Source organism: Orcinus orca, chromosome 1, assembly GCF_937001465.1.
Source record: "Orcinus orca chromosome 1, mOrcOrc1.1, whole genome shotgun sequence".
NCBI classification, from domain to species: domain Eukaryota; kingdom Metazoa; phylum Chordata; class Mammalia; order Artiodactyla; family Delphinidae; genus Orcinus; species Orcinus orca.
In genome coordinates, this window is record NC_064559.1 from 94,818,252 (window position 1) to 94,836,875 (window position 18,624).

An 18,624-nucleotide genomic window follows, 5' to 3' on the forward strand; every position below is an offset into this window, starting at 1 on the left:
GGGTCGCCCCTTTGCCTCACAGCGAGTGCAAGGACCAGTGCTGACTCTTTTGAGGTGTTCAGGAATTGGGTGGGATCTTGTTTTAGGCTACTTAGGCCAAACCATTGGGTCCACCCAGAGAGGGGTCCTAGGGCCATGGCTGGGCAGTAGTTGTGGACATGCCTCAGCCTCCACCTTAGACAGGTGTTGTCGATCTTGCCGATGAGCTAGCATCTGCATCTGTCCCATCCCTCTGACTTGCTTTCCTTCATTGCACTTTTCACTCGTTGATGTTTTCTTGTTTATTTATTGTTTACTTCCCCTCATGGAGGGTGGTCTTCATCAGAACAGGATCCTCGCTGGCCTGGCTTACCCTCAGTGCCCAGGGCTGAACTCATGAGTGCATCAATGAAGAAATACTGTATCGAACCCCTGAACCTTCTGGGGCTTCATTACCTGTCCCAGGATGTGAGAGTTACAGGAGAAGATGCACAGGTGCACCTCTTAGCGGGTGCTTAAAGACGTACAGAAATGCTTGAATCCCACTCGGGCACCAGGAACTTTTCCTGTCGGCCCCAGAAAGAACCTGGTTCCTGTAAAACAGTCTTCCTCACACATTTGGGCCCCCTTTCCATTAGCTTTATCCCAAGCTTCCTACATTTAAGACCGTGCTTCCCAAACTTCAATGTGTATGCAGATTGCCTGGGCATCTTGTTAAAATGCAGATTCTGATTCAGCGGGTCTGGGTCAGGTCGGAGCTTCTGCATTTTAACAAGCTCCTGAGTGACGGAGCGATGCCTGTGCTGATGGTCTCTTTGAGTAGCAAGGATTTATGGGAATCCAACATTTTTATATTTCTCTGTATAGGCCTATCCTATTGTATATCCTGAAACCAAACTGACAGTGTTCACTGGCCCCTGTGATGTGCTCAGTGCTGCTTGAGAGCTGACGGAGTGCCAGGAACCTCTCCTGGTGTTCTTAGTGATCCAGCAAGTGAACTGAAGAAGCAGAGGCCGAGAGGCTGGGTGCTGGATTCAGTTCTGCCACTTTTAAAAATGATCATGGGAAAAATCACATCCTTACTCTGGGCCTCAGTTTCCTCATTTGTGAAATGAAGGGTTAGGCTTGAGTTCTGGGGTCCATTCCAGCTGTAACAGTCTATGAAAAATAACAACCACTTAGTATGTCCCATGCACTTCCACATATAGTTTAACTCATTTAATCCCCATAACAACCCATGGGGCAGGTGCTAGTATTAACCCCATTTTACACATGGGCAAAACGAAGCACATGGAGCTTAAGTAATTTGCCCGAGATAACAGATCTAGCGGTAGCACCATTGAGATGTAAACCAGACAGTTTCCTCCAGAATCCACGCTCTTAACCACTGTATTTGGCTGACCCTGATAACACTTATCAGGAATGACTGCACCCCCAGTAAAACCACTTATTCCGGGTATTCGTGAAACAAGACCTCTTCTCAAGGGCTTCAGCTCTCATAGTTGATTCTGTGCAGTTTAGAGAGGTTGGCTTGGCCTTAGCCCCACAGACACATTGAGCCTTTCCAGTGCTCAAAATCTGGCGTGCACTGAAGTGCTGTAAGAATAGCATGGCCAGTGGTCTAGAGCCTGGTTAGTTATAACGATCACGTCGTGGGCTCCTTTGGGCAGCCCACGTAGGGCCACTGGAGCCACAGTGTCTGGGTGTCACCATCTGCCTGCACACCCCCTAACTCTGAGCCACCGTGGCTTCCCTCTGGGACACGAGTAGCATCTTACCAGGCTGCAGACCGTGCCCGGCATGTCTGAGCTTCTGCACTTCTCATGTCTGTCTGTCAAAGAAAGATGAAAAGTAAATGCATCTTCTATCCTTCCATGGTTACTTCCTCTGTCACCCTCATAAACGGGGCTCAAAGGAGAACATCACATTTAAAAATTCAGATGCTCATGGGAACCTTAGAATGGGGGCCAACGCTGGACAATGTTAGATCTCAGTGCGGTAAACTTCTCTAAGAATAACTAGAGGAGAAAGGATACCTCTAAGCCTGTTGACAGCTGTCCAAGATTCAAATCCCAGTCAGCTTCATCTTCTCCAGGGTGCTGCCTCTCACGCCTCTAGTCCACTCCATCCCTTTGAACCCATGTTGGGCACTTACAGAACCTGACATGGTTGGTCATCTTCTTTCTGCAGTGTGGACCCTGTCTCCCCCATCACAGCTATCCTCCCACCGCACCTGCCTCCGTCCCAGGACAAGAACCCCAGGGGAATTAGAGGCTTTCTTTCTGCCATACTGTACCCTAGACACACAGGAGGTACTCACCAGTGTTGGTTGACTGAAATGTAGCTTTAGTCCTTTCTGGTATGAACTACGTCTGGAACATGCCTAATTCGCCAAGCCATTTAGGGAAACTTTTTATGTGTGAATAGGAAAGTTTAAAGCCAGCCTATCAATTTCCTATACAGATGATGCTTTTAAAGTGCTGGGGAGCCATAAAAAGAGTGAAATATTGCCATTTGCAGCAACATGGATGGGCCTAGAGAATATCATACTAAGTGAAGTAAATCAGACAGGGAAAGATACATATGATATCATATCACTTATCTGTATAATCTAAAAAATAATACAAAGGAATCCATATATAAAACAGAAACAGACTCACAGACATATTAAACAAACTTATGTTTACCCAAGGGGCAAGGGAGGGGGATAAATTAGGAATACAGGATTAACAGATGCAAACTACTATACATGAGGTAGATAAGCAATAAGGATTTACTGTATAGCACAGGGAACTATATTCAATATCTTGTAATAACCTATAATGGAAAATAATCTGAAAAATGTATACGTGTGGGCTTCCCTGGTGGCGCAGTGGTTGAGAGTCCGCCTGCCGATGCAGGGACACGGGTTCGTGCCCCGGTCCGGGAAGATTCCACATGCCGCAGAGCGGCTGGGCCCGTGAGCCATGGCCGCTGGGCCTGCGTGTCCAGATGCTGTGCTCCACAACGGGAGAGGCCACAACAGTGAGAGGCCCGCGTACTGCCAAAAAAAAAAAAAAAAGTATACGTGTGTATATATATATATATATATATATATATATATATATATATATATGTATAACTGAATCACTTTGCTGTAGACCTGAAACTAACACAATATTGTAAATCAACTATATCTCAATTGAAAAAAAGACTTTTAAAAAGTGCTGGGGAGGGCTTCCCTGGTGGCGCAGTGGTTGAGAGTTCGCCTGCCGATGCAGGGGACGCGGGCTCGTGCCCCGGTCCGGGAAGATCCCACATGCCGCGGAGCAGCTGGGCCCGTGAGCCATGGCCGCTGAGCCTGCGCGTCCGGAGCCTGTGCTCCACAATGGGAGAGGCCACAGCAGTGAGAGGCCCGCGTACCGCAAAAAGAAAAAAAAAAAAAAAGTGATGGGGAATAGTTTCTGCTCATTAGAAGAGCATACTGTGTAAATTTCTTTGGCCACCTCTTTTAAAATTGCTCAGAAAATCTTTCGTTAACTGAGCCACTGGTTCACGTGTGTAGAGGTGCAAGCGAATGGAATTTTTCTGTAATGTTACTCGTCACTGGATAAGAGCGTACTGTGAACCAAGGGTGGATAAATAACAGGTGTCCCAGTAGCCCAGGGACATGGCAGTGTTATCATTAGGAAAGCCGTGGTGGTATTGGGAAGCATTTCCAGCAGAGGATGTACCGGAGCCAAGCTGCCCTGGAAATGCCGCCTGGGACTGAGCTCGGTCCTCAGCACAGGGCCGGACACACTCGAGGGCCCCAGTTGTTTCTGGCTGATTTCTCAGCCTGTCTGTTGAGTCTCTGTGCTCTAAGCAGAAGCTGGCTGCCAGCTCCCTCCTGTTTGTCTTCAAAGCACTTTAAAGGACTCTCTTTTTAAAATTTTCTCTCTTCTTAGGAAGTTTCTAAAAACCTCACCAAGGAAAATGAACAAATCGAAAAGGACGTGAAAGAAATTCGAGCTGAGATGAACAAGCGAGGCAAAGAGAACAGCTCCAGTAACATCCTAGACAGCATGCCGGACATCCGCTCGGCCCTGCTGAGGGACACGGCTGCAGCCTATACCCACCCCGAGGTACAACCCAGCCTCCAGGGGCTCTGACCACAGACCCCCAGAAAGCATACTCCCAGCACCTCCCATGTGCATAGCGCTTGCAGGCTTCAGTCCTTCCACGGGCATGCTCTCGTTTCATCTACACAACAGTTCTGTAGGTCTGATGCGGCAGGGGTTGACCCCATTGTACTTAATTAACGTTGAAGCCCAGAGAGGTTCAGTGAGTACTGAAGCCAGGACTCAAATCTGGGTCTTTCGAGTTTCAGGCCCCATTTCTATTACACTCCATCCTGCCTCTTGGAGTACTACGTCTTTCATCATCATACCATGTGGTCTTCACCACAGCTCTGGAAGGCAGGCTGGGGCAGAGATCCATGTCCTCACTTTGCAGATGAGAAAACAGATCCGGGGATGCTCACAGTCTCCCTTGCTCAGCTGGGAAGTGGTGACGGGGCTCTCACACCTCTATCTCTTCCCCCTCAGTATTGTCCGGAACACAGAGTCACCTGTGCCATGAAATGAAGCACTATCTAATGTGACTTGAGTGATGCCAAGGGACCTATTTGCTTAAAAATACCTCCTCATCTGATACCTGTTTCTTTTGGCTCTAGTTACCAAGTGATGTGTACGTGCTAATATTCAATAGTTACGTGTGTTATTTTATTTAATGTATTGGACTATCTTGTAAATTGATGACTGAAAAACAGGAGCTAACCCCCCAAAGTGGAAGAGGAAACGGGTAAATCCTGGCATCAGGACTTGAAGAGTGTGGATGCTATTAGCAAGGCAGGTCTGGATGAAGCATCGTAAGAGGGGTCCCTGGCAACCACGGGATAGCAGCCGTTAAGAGGGGTTTTGCTCACTTTTACTGGGCCAAGGATTGGTCGTGGACGGCAGAGCGTGGATTCCAGGTGAACCATTGAGGGATCCCCTCAGCCTGGGGCAGGCGGGCAGGGTGTGGGTGAAGCAGGGCCTGGGACACGGACTGTCAGAGCCCCTGAGCTGTCGTATGTGCTGTGACATTGAAAGGGGCTGGGAAGCATTGCTGTGAAGGATTCTGTTGCCTGGGTCATTAAGAATTGGGGTAAGAAAGGAAGTAAGACTGACCAGGCATGTGGGCTTGGAACTCTTGAGCAAAGAAACTCCCCAAAGTGATGCCAAGCAGACAGCAGCTTTGGTTTTGGGGAACCTTGGGCTCATGTGTTCCGAAGGCAGGAGAGCAGGCAGATTAGGACTTTGGAGGCAAGAAGCCCTGAAGAGAGTATGGTGCCTGCACCCTGCCCCATTTGTAACTCAAAATAAAACCAATTCCAACCCAGAAAATAAGTACAAGGAAGGCCAGTTTTCTGGCTTAGCCCATAATGACTACTTTGACGGGGTTTTTTGGGAAATATCGTATTCCCTCAAAAATTATTTTTATTCTCATTTTTGGGTGTCCCCGATGTGCCAGCTACTGAGTGTGTGTTTAGTCTGCTTGGTGGGTCATCCCTGAGCAGGTCTGAGTTTGTCAACCAAAGAGCCAGAAGACATTTGGGCTGGAAGGGAAATTGGAGGCACCCTCGCATCACACCTGGGGCCCTGCGGCTCCCATCGCAGCCCGTGTGGCATCCTCTGCTGGCCCAGCAGCCCAGCAGAGTTAGGCGCTTCCTGTGCTCTCCGGCTTCCAATTTCCCAGGCGGCTGAGCTTGAGAATTCCATCTGTTGTCTCGATGACACGTTATGTGGTATGTTCAGGAACCCAGCTCAGATTTTCCTGAAGGCAAATCAACCACACCAAACTCTTTTTCTCCTTGCTCAGCAAAACTGTCTGCCTCCCGAGATCCCCATTCACACACTGCGGAAGTTAGCACAGTCCACCCAAACCAGGGGGGGTGTGGGCAGAGCCAGGGCCAGGGTGGCACTGGAAAGGGGGAAGTGGTGAAGGAGGCAAGGCTAGCCTCTCCCTTTGCATCCGTCTGTCTCTTTAGTGAACCCCGTGCTGAAAAAGGGGGTGAGTGGGGTGTCTGGGTTTGGCTGTTCTCTTCAGGGTTCTTACAGATGATGTCAGGGTTTCTTGGAACGGTGCACGGCACCTTGCTGGAGGCCTCTTTCCAGGAAGGTCCTTGCCTGGAGGGTTGGCAGGGGGCTCTGGGGGGTGGGTTGGGAGTGGAGAGGGCAGGGTGGGATTGGGAAAACTGGGACACCAGCAGTTGAAGTCATACAACAGTTTAACAGAGAGAAGAAAGCAAAGCTTGCGGGGGCCACTGCCTCCCAGTGCAGCCAGCGAATCCAGGGAAATTATATGTTCTCTGGCAGAGGCTGTCCATGGTCTTGCACCATCTTCTTGGCTGGGAGAAGGAACTGCAGTTCCCGCTCGTCCCTAAGAGCTTGGATTAAAGACAGTTCCTGGGGTTTGCCACGAAGAAATGACAACTTGCTTTTGCAATGCAGAGGGAAACCAGAGTCTAGCAATTAGATGGCCCGCGGCGTCTGAGTCAAGGGCTGGGGCCTCTCGTCAGCCTCCCAGGCAGCTCTTTCCTATGGGAAATGAGGGATCCCCAAGTCTGCTGGGCACTAGCCAGACCCTGGCCCTCAGGACTTGGGGATGTGGACAAGTTTTTGGATGGCCAATGAGTTAGTCCTGTGGTCACAGCTGAGGACAATGTGGCTTTAATGTAAGGTAGAGCACAGGCTCTGAAGCAGGCAGCCCTGGGCCTATTTAATAGCCGAATGACTTCATAAGTGCCCCTCTCAGCCACTTAATCGACTGACCTTCAACCAAGTTGCTAAATGACTCTGAGCCTCTCCTTCCTCATCTGTAAAATGTGGATAATAATATCTACCGTGCCCCATTATTTTAAGGGTTGAAAATAATATAAAGGGACATGTCTGGCCCTAATAGGTGCTCTGTAAAACGTCATCAGCACCAGCTGAGTATTCCCTGTGCTTCTGATGGAGGTCACCTCACCAGCAAAGAACGGGAAGTGAGAGAGGGGCAGGTAGCAGGAGTAGGGGCTGCCCGGGGCACAAATCTGCCTGTTTCTTCTGGGCAGCGCTCTGGCCCCAGTCAGGGGAGGCTGGCAGAAAGAGTTCCCTGTCTTCCAGGAGTCGGTCAGCTCAGGGGAGCAAGGAACACATATTCAGGAACTTCCGTGTCTGCCGTGCGATCTGGATAAACTCTCTTGTCACGGGAAAACCAGTACAGACTTGGGGTGTGGTTGGCAATGAGGACTCCAGGTTTTCTCCAGGCCAGATTTTAAAGGTCAAAACAAGAGCCTGATTTGCTTCTTCCTGTGCAAAGTGAGAAAGTTGGCCGTGATAGCTGGATCCCTGCCAGCTAATGTTCAGTGAACCTGAAGGTCCTGCTCTGCCCCTCAGGACCCTGGGCCTCAAGGGACAGAGGTTTTGTTTCCAAGTGGACTCTGCTCTCTGGGTGGATTTCACCAAGGATTTAAGGGAGCTCGCCCACCTCCTCATGGTGAAAAGGGGGAGCTTTCATGGCTTAGATGGCTACAGGGAGCAAGCCCTTCATCATTCAGCCATTGGATACCTCCTGAGAGCAGCGCTGGGCCACTCCCACTTAGGTCGCTGCGTGCTTTACTAATTTACTAATGCTTTACTGCCCCTCAGGAGCTGGACCCCCTGTCCAGTGGCTCTGACTTTCAGCACAGCTAGCACACAGGCCCAGTGCCCAAGGCCCTCTGCTTTCAAATGTGGGCGATTGTGATCCTTTGGGTGACGGGACATGACTAGATGGACCAAGGAAGGACCCAGAGACTCTGCCACACTGTGGACACAAGAACTCAGTCCCCAGGCAGCAGCTCCGTGGAGGACAGGGTGGTCCTTCCATGTGACCAGAACCGTCACAGAGGACTTCTGTGGTACCATCAATATGCCCAGGTCATTGGCTACCTACTTTAAAGCATCATTTGATTTGACAAAAATCCCAGTGCTAGTCACAAATGTAGATGGTTGCTTGGGATTTGTTATGATTCAGAAATTCAATTTAACAGGCATTTACTCAGGGGAATTAAAGATGAACAAGAGGTGGTCTCTGCTCTTCCAGTTGCTCCGTCAACAGAGGCAACATCCTTAAATAATGCCTGTGGAAGGCAGGCTGAGAAAGGTGATACAATAGAAGTACAGACTTGTATCCATTAGGAGTTGTGTTCGGCTTTGAGTAAGAGACCGAAATACAGTGCATTAAACAATAGAGCAGTTGGTTGTTCTTTCATGTAGAAGAGCTCTGGAGGCAGGTGGCCCAGGGCTGATATAGTCAGCTGCAAGATGTCATTAGTGATGTCCATGCTCAAAATCCCCTCATGATCACAAGATGACTGCTCAGCTCCAGCCATCCTGTCCATATCCTCCTGGCCAGAGAAATGAGGAAGAGTGCAAAAGATGCCTTCCAGCTGAGTCAGCCCCGAGTCTTAAGAAACTTCTCCAAAAGCTCTTCCCACCAACTTCTACTTATACCCTACCAACCAGAACTTAGTCCCATGACCACTCCCACAAAACCAGTTTCTCATTAAGTCAGGAGCAAGGAGACAGGGGATTTGGGTAGTCACTTGGAAGTCTCTGCCACAAAGTGCAAAGTGATGATTGGGAAAGAAAGATTAATTCTGAATGAAAAGGTCTGGGAGTATTTCCTTGGGGTCCTGAGATTTTAGCCAGGCCTTGAAAAATGGGTTGATTTCAAGAAATAGCTATATGGTGTGGGGGGTGGGGGGAAGAGAATGGCCTTCCAGACAGAGAAAACAGTCTGAGCAAAGACCCAGAAGCTCAGGAGAGCCAAGAAGTTCAGGAGTCAACCAAGTGCCTGGAGTACCGGGGGTGTCGGCGCTGGAGGGTGGAGCAAAAGAGAGAAGAATGCTGAGCTGGGTCAAGTTGATTTGAGTTCTCAGTGCCAGGCCAAGGACTTTGGCCTTTATTCTGGATTCGTTAGGGAGGGCTTGGGGCAGTTTGTTTTAACAGCATAAGTAAAAGCAGTCATGATTCATCCTGAGGTATGTAGCTTGGTCCTCAGCCTTCACGTCCCAGCCACATGGACCTCACTAGAAACAACTGATACCAGATCTAAGTCACCCAGCATCCCCAGACCAGAGCTGAGAGGACAGCTGCACTCTCTGAGAAGTATAGCATGGAGGTTAGAGACAGAGTCTGGAGACAGACTGCCTGGGTTCAAATCCTGCCTCTACCACTTACCTGCTGTGGCCCCTTGGGCAATTTACATAACCTCTCTGTGCCTCAATTTCCCAATCTGTAAATGGAAATGATTAAAACTGGTTCCTACCTCAGAGGGCTGATGAGGAGATGAACAATGCCTGGCTCTTAGGAAGTGCTTTTAGGATTAGCTGTTGTTATTAGTATGGCCTTGGCTCCAGCATTGTCTCTGCCTGACCACTGCCCCTCTGACCAGTGACCTGACCTTCCCTTGTGTCCCCTCTGAGGAGCAGTATGAAGAGAGGTTTCTGCAGGAAGAAACCGTGTCCCAGCAGATCAACTCCATCAAGCTCCTGCAGACGCGGCCACTGGCTCCACCAGAGGTGGTGAAGCCTCAGCGGCCCCTGCAGAGGCAGGTCCACCTGAGGGGCCGGCCGGCCTCCAAGCCCACCGTCATTCGGGGCATCACCTACTACAAAGCCAAGGACCCTGAGGAGGAGAATGACATCGAAGAGCATCGTGAGTTGGGGTCAGCCAGGGCCGCCCCCCCCAGAGGCAGGGCAAGGGACAGAGTCACCACTTGGACCCTGTGGAGGTGCACTTCCCGTGAGGCACACACCCTTTTTGCAGTTTGATTACTACTGTGGCCCCGCAGAGCCAGCTCGGTTACCTGAGAATTCCCTGCAGTTACAAACCATCCAGAATTCTTATGGCCTTTCCTCACAACTTGCTGAGCGCCCTGGGGCAAGTCACTTGCCTTCTCTGGGCTTGCAGAGGACCACAAGGCAGAACATGGCTGAGCCAGAAGGGACTTCAGTGCCCTGGAGTCCAGCCCTCCCCATTCGCAGATGAGGACCCTGAGGCATAGAAGCGAATGACTCACTCACAGCCACACAGTGGGCTTCTCCCACCTGTTCCTTCTCCAGGGACCCTGGGCTTCCTGACCGAGACTCTAGCACATGCTGGACCCCTTTTATCTCTGTCCCTCTTATTTTTTCACAGAAAACAGATATTCCCTTTCACCTCATCTTTATCTTGTTTCCCTAATACTTCCTTCTCCTGTGCTCCTCCCTGCCACCGGCCCCTCCTTTTTCTTCTGTCTTTCCCTGCCCAGCACCCCAGGAGGCCCCACTCTTCCTCTGTCTCTACTCTGCCAGAGCGAATGCCAGTTCCTCCCATCAGGTCTTGCTCAGCAGCCTCCTGACTCGTGCACCTGCTCTGCCTCTCCCTCCTTACAGTTTCTGCTCACCCAGTCGCTGGCATAATCATTGTCCCATTTTTAACTGTTTGTAGCCTTTTAAAATTATTAATTTCTGGGAGTTCCCTGGTGGTCTAGTGGTTAGGATTCGGCGCTTTCACTGCCATGGCCCGGGTTCAGTCCCTGGTCCGGGAACTGAGATCCCACAAGCTGTGCAGCATGGCCAACATAAATAAATAAATAATCGGTTTGTGGGGTTTTTATATTCTGGAACAGGTCCTCTGTCAGTCATACATACTGCAGATATTTTCTTTCTGCCCGTGGCTTGTATTTTCAGTTCCTTAATGGTGTTTCTGATGAGCAGATAAAATCCAATTGACCAATTATGTCTTTTGTGGTTAGACCTCTTTGTGTTCTTCCTAAGAAATCTCTGCCTCTCATATTCCTTCTCTACTCCAAACCCTGCAGACTGCCCCATTTCACTTGGAATAAAAACTGAAGTCCAGGGGCTTCCCTGGTGGCACAGTGGTTGAGAGTCCGCCTGCCGATGCAGGGGACACGGGTTCGTGCCCCGGTCCGGGAAGATTCCACATGCCGCAGAACAGCTGGGCCAGTGAGCCATGGCTGCTGGGCCTGCGCGTCCGGAGCCTGTGCTCCGCATCGGGAGAGGCCACGGCAGTGAGAGGCCCACGTACCACAAAAACAAACAAACAAACAAACAAAAAACTGAAGTACAAACACAACAGCCAAACGCCACATGACTTGGCTCCCGTGTTCTCTCTGACCTCTGTCCACCTCACTGCTCCTCAGCCTCGGCAGACATGTCCTGGCCCCAGGGCCTTTGCACTGCTGCTATTCCCCCCCTAGTATACTCTTCCCCTGATAGCTGCTTGGCTAACTCCCTCGCTCCTTCAAGCCTCTGCTCATCTCTCCATCCCACTGAGTCCCATCTTGACTACTTTATCCATTACTGCAAGTTTCTCTTCCCTTCCCTTCTCCTCACCCTACTAGACTTTTCTTCATAGCACCTTCAAATGTACAATCTGTGTATTGTTTGGTGTCTCCGCCACTAGATAGAAGCTTTGCGAGGGCAGGATCTTTTTTTGCTCATTGTTCTTGTGGCATGCTCCATAGATACCTACTGAATGAATGACTAACTTCCTCCCAGGTTTCGTAGCCCGTGGCTGTGCGTCCTCTCGGTGGCCCGTGGGTCGCAGGTGGAGGATAGCGGTAGACTATTCAGAGAGACCCTCGAGGAAATGCTTCCATCTCTGCTCCTTTTCACCTGCTTCTTCTAAATCCCACCTGGGCTCTATCTCTAAATCAGGGCATCATGTTGAGGAAAGAAACCCTCATTAATCTGCCACATACCACATGCCCCCAGTTCCTCTCCCCCGGTCACAAATGCACTTGTGTTTGTTCCCCAGAAGACGAGTTTTTCAGCGGTGAACACGGAATGGATTTGCTGATTGAAGATCAGCTTCTGAGACACAACCACCTGCTGACCAGTGCCACCCGGAGGCCAGTAGCCACCCGTCACAATGCTGCTGTGACAACTGATGCTGGCGCTCAGACCACAGCCCTGCTTTCTGCACAGCCGCAGGCCTCGACCTCAGCTGCCAGCATCCCTGACCCTACCCTCTCTGCCTCAGTTGAAAAATTCTCAACACCACTCCAGACCACCTCAGTGTTTCCCGAACCCACAGGGGAGGCATTCCTTAAACCTTTTACTCAGGTACCAGCCACGACCGTGGCCCACACAGCCACCCAGCGACCTCCAGCCTCAGCGCCTCCATCAGTGGCTCCCGAGGATGCATTAGTAGAGGCTACGCACACAGCCCCGGTGCCTCCCCCGCCCGTCAGGACAGACTCACTGGGGAAAGATGCCACTGCTGGGCAGGGCACAGCCCCCCTCAGCCCCACCCTGAGCCCCGAGGAAGAAGACGACATACGAAATGTCATAGGTGAGTTCATTCTACCTGGCTTGGGTCTCCTGCTCAAGTGAAGGGCAGAGCCTGGAAATGGCTTGAAAGGAGAGGGAGGAGTCAGATGGTCCAACTGCTTCATAAAGAAAGGCAAGTGGAGTTAGGCCTTGGCCGATGATCGGTTTTAACATCTAGGGTCTATGTATTCAAAATGTGCTGGTGATAAGAGTGGGAAACTCCTTTCTAAAATATAAGTAAGCTGGGGCTTCCCTGGTGGCGCAGTGGTTGAGAGTCCGCCTGCCGATGCAGGGGACACGGGTTCGTGTCCCGGTCCGGGAAGATCCCACATGCCGTGGAGCAGCTGGGCCCGTGAGCCGTGGCCGCTGAGCCTGCGTGTCCAGAGCCTGTGCTTCGCAACGGGAGAGGCCACAACAGTGAGAGGCCTGCGTACCGCAAAAAAAAAAAAAAAAAAAAAAAAAATTAATTAAATTAAATATAAGTAAATTAATGGAGCCAAGATCTCAGCTTCATTAATAAATTTTATAAACATTTGTCAAGTGCTGGTGTACTAGGCTTTGTGATGGGTATTGGGTATTTGGTTATTTAATGATGGCTAAGTTTTCTGCAGTATGTTTACCAGGCCATGAACTAACAATAGATTCTTATGTGGGCAGAGGGATCCCAGAATAATAAGAATGGGAACAGGGGAATAACCAGTGCAGTGGGCCCCAGGGGAAAATCTCATGAGCTCTCAGCCTTAGAAAACACGGAAACACTGTGGCATCATGTGATAAATGCTGTAACAGAGGAATGGAGAAACAGAGACATGAAAGAGGGAGCAGCAGCTTGGCCTGGCTGCTAAGAAGGCTGGGGAAGCTTTTCTAAGGAGGTATCCTTTGAACTGGGTTTTGAAGGATGAATAGGAGTTTTCTTTTTTATTTATTTATTTATGGCTGTGTTGGGTCTTCGTTTCTGTGCGAGGGCTTTCTCTAGTTGTGGTGAGCAGGGGCCACTCTTCATCGCAGTGCACGGGCCTCTCACAGTCGCGGCCTCTCTTGTTGCGGAGCACAGGCTCCAGACGCGCAGGCTCGGTAGCTGTGGCTCACGGGCCCAGTTGCTCCACGGCATGTGGGATCCTCCCAGACCAGGGCTCGAACCCGTGTCCCCTGCATTGACAGGCAGATTCTCAACCACTGCGCCACCAGGGAAGCCCAAACAGGAGTTTTCTAAGTAGAGAAGTCTTCTGACTATTAGGTCTAAAGGAGCAGGGTATGTTCCAGAAGCACAGAGAATACAGCCCTGTTCTGTGCCTGGGAGCTCCATGTCCACAAGATGACTCTGAGAACAGTAAACTGTGAGAGTGTGTGTGTGTGATGTCGGGGGGCAGCGGGGGTGGGGGGGCAAGAAAAGGAAATGAGACCTGGCTACATATGTCTCTTCCAACAAGAACTAAACCAAACATTCATTACGTCACCATCCGTAGTGATTGAGAAATAACACTATTGAATAATAATTTCATTAAAAATATACTTGATTTGACGGAAGACGTGATTTGCCTTATACCTGTCTTTCCCTTCTTCCCATTTTCTGCTCCCTTGGCAGCCTCTTTCCTAATTCCTCCTCAGAATAAGGTGCCAGCTGTGCCAGACAGATGGCGGAAGTAGCACCTGCCAGGAGCCAAACGCCTTGTTATAGCCTGGTCTCTGCCGCTGACAGCTGTGTGACCTTGGCCACATCTCTGCCCGTCTGGGTCTCAGAAATTAGAAATTTGCTAAAGACTGCTTTCTCCATTATATTCTGTGTTTCTGCAGTAAGTTTATCAGGCCATGGTAGAGCAAGGGATTCCTATTGGGTGAAAAATCCCAGAATAATGGCAAGGAAATAACCAAATGGACCCCAGGGCAAAATCTCATGAACCTTGGCCTGGAGGAAGCTAAGCAAGAAGACAGTTCCTGAGGCACAGAGGTCGGGGTGGGAGGAGAGAATGTTTTTCTTTTCCTTGCTTTCGCTTCCATGATGGGAGCAAGCTGACCATAGAGTAGAAAAGGTCCATTCCTCACTGCATGGATAATCAATTCTGAAGCTGCGGGTCCTGCTCAATTTCTGTAGAATGCCCCAGGGTCTGAGCAGAGGTTCCCAGTTCCAAACTGGCTCTGGGCAGCCTTGACCGTGCTCATGGGCCAGGCACTCCATCTCCTCTTCTGCCATGGGAATGAGCTCCCCGGGGGGCCCCCATAGCACCACCAATTGGGTAGGAGGGATGGTTCCTCCAGAAACTTAGCTGCCCGCCACCATCCCTCCACAGGTGGATAGAATACTAACAGTGAAGACAGGCTACGGGTACATCTGCACGCCTTGTATGTCCTCAGCGATGGTGTTTGCCAGCCTGGAAGCCTCTTCCCTTGGCGACTTCCTAGCCAGGGGTGGAATTCTCCACTGTCTCCACAATCCACCTGCCTACCCTGGGTGTTGCCACCAGTGGGCTTTTCTGGTGTAACTCCCGACATGCACCTTTCTGGGGTTCTTAGGACGCCACCCCCTCCCTTAGCCTGACTGAGATGCTGATGCCCAGACGGGAGAAACCCTGTGTCCTAGCCGCTATTTACCTGGTGGTAGGAATGGGAGACAGGGATATATTTTCTCTTGTTGTTCAATATTCTATTCAACCAGAATAACATTGTCACAGAGGATGTAAGCTTCTGCTTAAAGACTGGCCTGTAAGATTTTTCAGAAGAGCTGGGGTTCTTTTTGTTTTTAAATTTTATTTTATATTAGACTATAGTTGATTAACAATGTTGTGTTAGTTTCGGCTGTACAGCAAAGTGATTTCGTTATACATATACATGTATCTGTTCTTTTTCAGATTCTTTTCCCATTTAGGTTATTACAGGATATTGAGCAGAGTTCCCTCTGCTATACTGTAGGTCCTTGTTGGTTATCTATTTTATTTATTTATTTATTTTTTACATCTTTATTGGAGTATAATGGCTTTACAATGGTGTGTTAGTTTCTGCTTTATAACAAAGTGAATCAGTTATACATATACGTATGTTCCCATATCTCTTCCCTCTGGCATCTCCCTCCCTCCCACCCTCCCTATCCCACCCCTCTAGGTGGTCACAAAGCACCGAGCTGATCTCCCTGTGCTATGCAGCTGCTTCCCACTACCTATCTATTTTACGTTTGGTAGTGTATATATGTCCATGCCACTCTCTCACTTTGTCACAGCTTACCCTTCCCCCTCCCCATATCCTCAAGTCCATTCTCTAGTAGGTCTGTGTCTTTATTCCTGTCTTACCCCTAGGTTCTTCATGACAGTTTTGTTTTCTTAGATTCCATATATATGTGTTAGCATACGGTATTTGGCTTTCTCTTTCTAACTTACTTCACTCTGTATGACAGACTCTAGGTCCATCCACCTCACTACAAATAACTCCATTTCGTTTCTTTTTATGGCTGAGTAATATTCCATTGTATATATGTCCCACATCTTCTGTATCCATTCATCCGATGATGGACACTTAGGTTGTTTCCATCTCCTGGCTGTTGTAAATAGAGCTACAATGAACATTTTGGTACATGACTCTTTTTGAATTCTGGTTTTCTCAGGGTATATGCTCAGTAGTGGGATTGCTGGGTCATATGGTAGTTCTATTTGTAGTTTTTTAAGGAACCTCCATACTGTTCTCCATAGTGGCTGTACCAATTCACATTCCCACCAACAGTGCAAGAGTGTTCCCTTTTCTCCACACCCTCTCCAGCATTTATTGTTTCTAGATTTTTTGATGATGGCCATTCTGACTGGTGTGAGATGATATCTCATTGTAGTTTTTTTTTTGCGGTACACGGGCCTCTCACTGTTGTGGCCTCTCCCGTTGCAGAGCACAGGCTCTGGACGCGCAGGCTCAGTGGCCATGGCTCATGGGCCCAGCCACTCCGTGGCATCTGGGATCTTCCTGGATCGGGGCATGAACCCACGTCCCCTGCATCAGCAGGCAGACTCTCAACCACTGCGCCACCAGGGAAGCCCTCATTGTAGTTTTGATTTGCATTTCTCTAATGATTAATGATGTTGAGCATTCTTTCATGTGTTTGTTGGTAATCTATATATCTTCTTTGGAGAAATGTCTATTTAGGTCTTCTGCCCATTTTTGGATTGGGTTGTTTGTTTTTTTGATATTGAGCTGCATGACCTGCTTACAAATTTTGGAGATTAATCCTTTGTCAGTTGCTTCATTTGCAAATATTTTCTCCCATTCTGAGGGTTATCTTTTGGTCTTGTTTATGGTTTCCTTTGCTGTGCAAAAGGTTTGAAGTTTCATTAGGTCCCATTTGTTTATTTATGTTTTTATTTCCATTTCTCTAGGAGGTGGGTGCAAAAGAATCTTACTGTGATTTATGTCATAGAGTGTTCTGCCTATGTTTTCCTCTAAGAGTTTGATGGTTTCTGGCCTTACATTTAGGTCTTTAATCCATTTTGAGCTTATTATTGTGTATGGTGTTAGGGAGTGATCTAATCTCATACTTTTACATGTACCTGTCCAGTTTTCCCAGCACCACTTATTGAAGAGGCTGTCCTTTCTCCACTGTACATTCCTGCCTCCTTTATCAGAGATAAGGTGCCCATATGTGCGTGGGTTTATCTCTGGGCTTTCTATCCTGTTCCATTGATCTCTCTTTCTGTTTTTGTGCCAGTACCATACTGTCTTCATTACTGTAGCTTTGTAGTATAGTCTGAAGTCCAGGAGGCTGATTCCTCCAGCTCTGTTTTTCTTTCTCAAGATTGCTTTGGCTATTCGGGGTCTTTTGTGTTTCCATACAAATTGTGAAGTTTTTTGTTCTAGTTCTGTGAAAAATGCCAGTGGTAGTTTGATAGGGATTGCATTGAATCTGTAGATTGCTTTAGGTAGTAGAGTCCTTTTCACAATGTTGATTCTTCCAATCCAAGAACATGGTATATCTCTCCATCTATTTGTGTCATCTTTAATTTCTTTCATCAGTGTCTTATAATTTTCTGCATACAGGTCTTTTGTCTCCTTAGGTAGGTTTATTCCTAGATACTTTATTCTTTTTGTTGCAATGGTAAATGGGAGTGTTTTCTTGATTTCACTTTCAGATTTTTCATCATTAGTGTATAGGAATGCCAGAGATTTCTGGGCATTAATTTTGTATCCTGCTACTTTACCACATTCATTGATTAGCTCTAATAGTTTTCTGGTAGCATCTTTAGGATTCTCTATGTATAGTATCATGTCATCTGCAAACAGTGACAGCTTTACTTCTTCTTTTCCGATTTGGATTCCTTTTATTTCCTTTTCTTCTCTGATTGCTGTGGCTAAAACTTCCAAAACTATGTTGAATAAGAGTGGTGAGAGTGGGCAACCTTGTCTTGTTCCTGATCTTAGTGGAAATGCTTTCAGTTTTTCACCATTGAGGATGACGTTGGCTGTGCGTTTGTCATATACGGTTATCTATTTTAAATAGAGCAGTGTGTACACGTCAATGCCAAACTCCCAATTTATCCCTCCCCCCAACCTTCCGCCCTGATAACCATACGTTCATTCTCTGTGAGTCTGTTTCTATTTTGTAAATAAGTTCATTTGTATCCTTTTTTTTTTAGATTCCGCATATAAGCGATATCATACGATATTTGTCTTTCTCTGTCTGACTTATTTCACTTAGCATGATAATCTCCAGGTTCATCTGTGTTGCTGCAGATGGCATTATTTCATTCTTTTTAGTGGCTGAGTAATATTCCATTGTCTATACGTACCACATCTTCTTTATCCATTCATCTGTCTTACACAGAGGACGTAAGCTTCTGCTTAAAGACTGGCCTGTAGGATTTTTCAAAAGAGCTGAAGTTCTTGCCTTTTATGTCTACTGCAGAAAAAAAACACAGGGACGTGGACACAGATATAAGGGCTTCTTCAGATACCAAGGGATGATAAGAGGGGGTGGCACAGAGAGAAGGGTGGCTGTTTAGGCAATGTGGAGTCTTGGCAAGTTTTTTCAGGAATCACTTTTAATCATGTATCACTGTCAGGTGCTTCTCTCAGGCTGCTGTTAGTGTGGATGGGAGTTCTTTTCTGGAACCTTCTCTGCAGACTTCCTGCCTGCCTGTGCCTGGCCGAGTAGGACTACATGTAGTCATCATTTAAGTAAAAGTCATTTGGCTGAAACCAACACAGACCACTGATTTGTTGCCTGTGAAAGGTCGCTTGCTGTTTACTGAGCCTGGCAATTTTGACTTTGAGCTGTCTGAGTGCTTTTAAATGGGGCTGCTTTTAAAAGGAAT

General features: G+C 48.3%; 1 protein-coding gene across 2 annotated transcripts in view; it reads left to right on the forward strand.

Annotated features, from left to right (window-relative positions):
* OLFML2B (olfactomedin like 2B) overlaps positions 1–18,624 on the forward strand; it is a 41,063-nt gene that overhangs the window by 13,897 nt on the left and 8,542 nt on the right. Inside the window, exons 4-6 of one of the 2 annotated variants that reach the window (XM_033409761.2) lie at positions 3,906–4,082; positions 9,491–9,722; positions 11,829–12,365. In XM_033409761.2, the coding sequence (XP_033265652.2) occupies positions 3,906–4,082; positions 9,491–9,722; positions 11,829–12,365 (946 nt within the window). The remainder of the gene's footprint in view (positions 1–3,905; positions 4,083–9,490; positions 9,723–11,828; positions 12,366–18,624) is intronic. The other variant, XM_004282023.2, reaches the window with a different exon arrangement.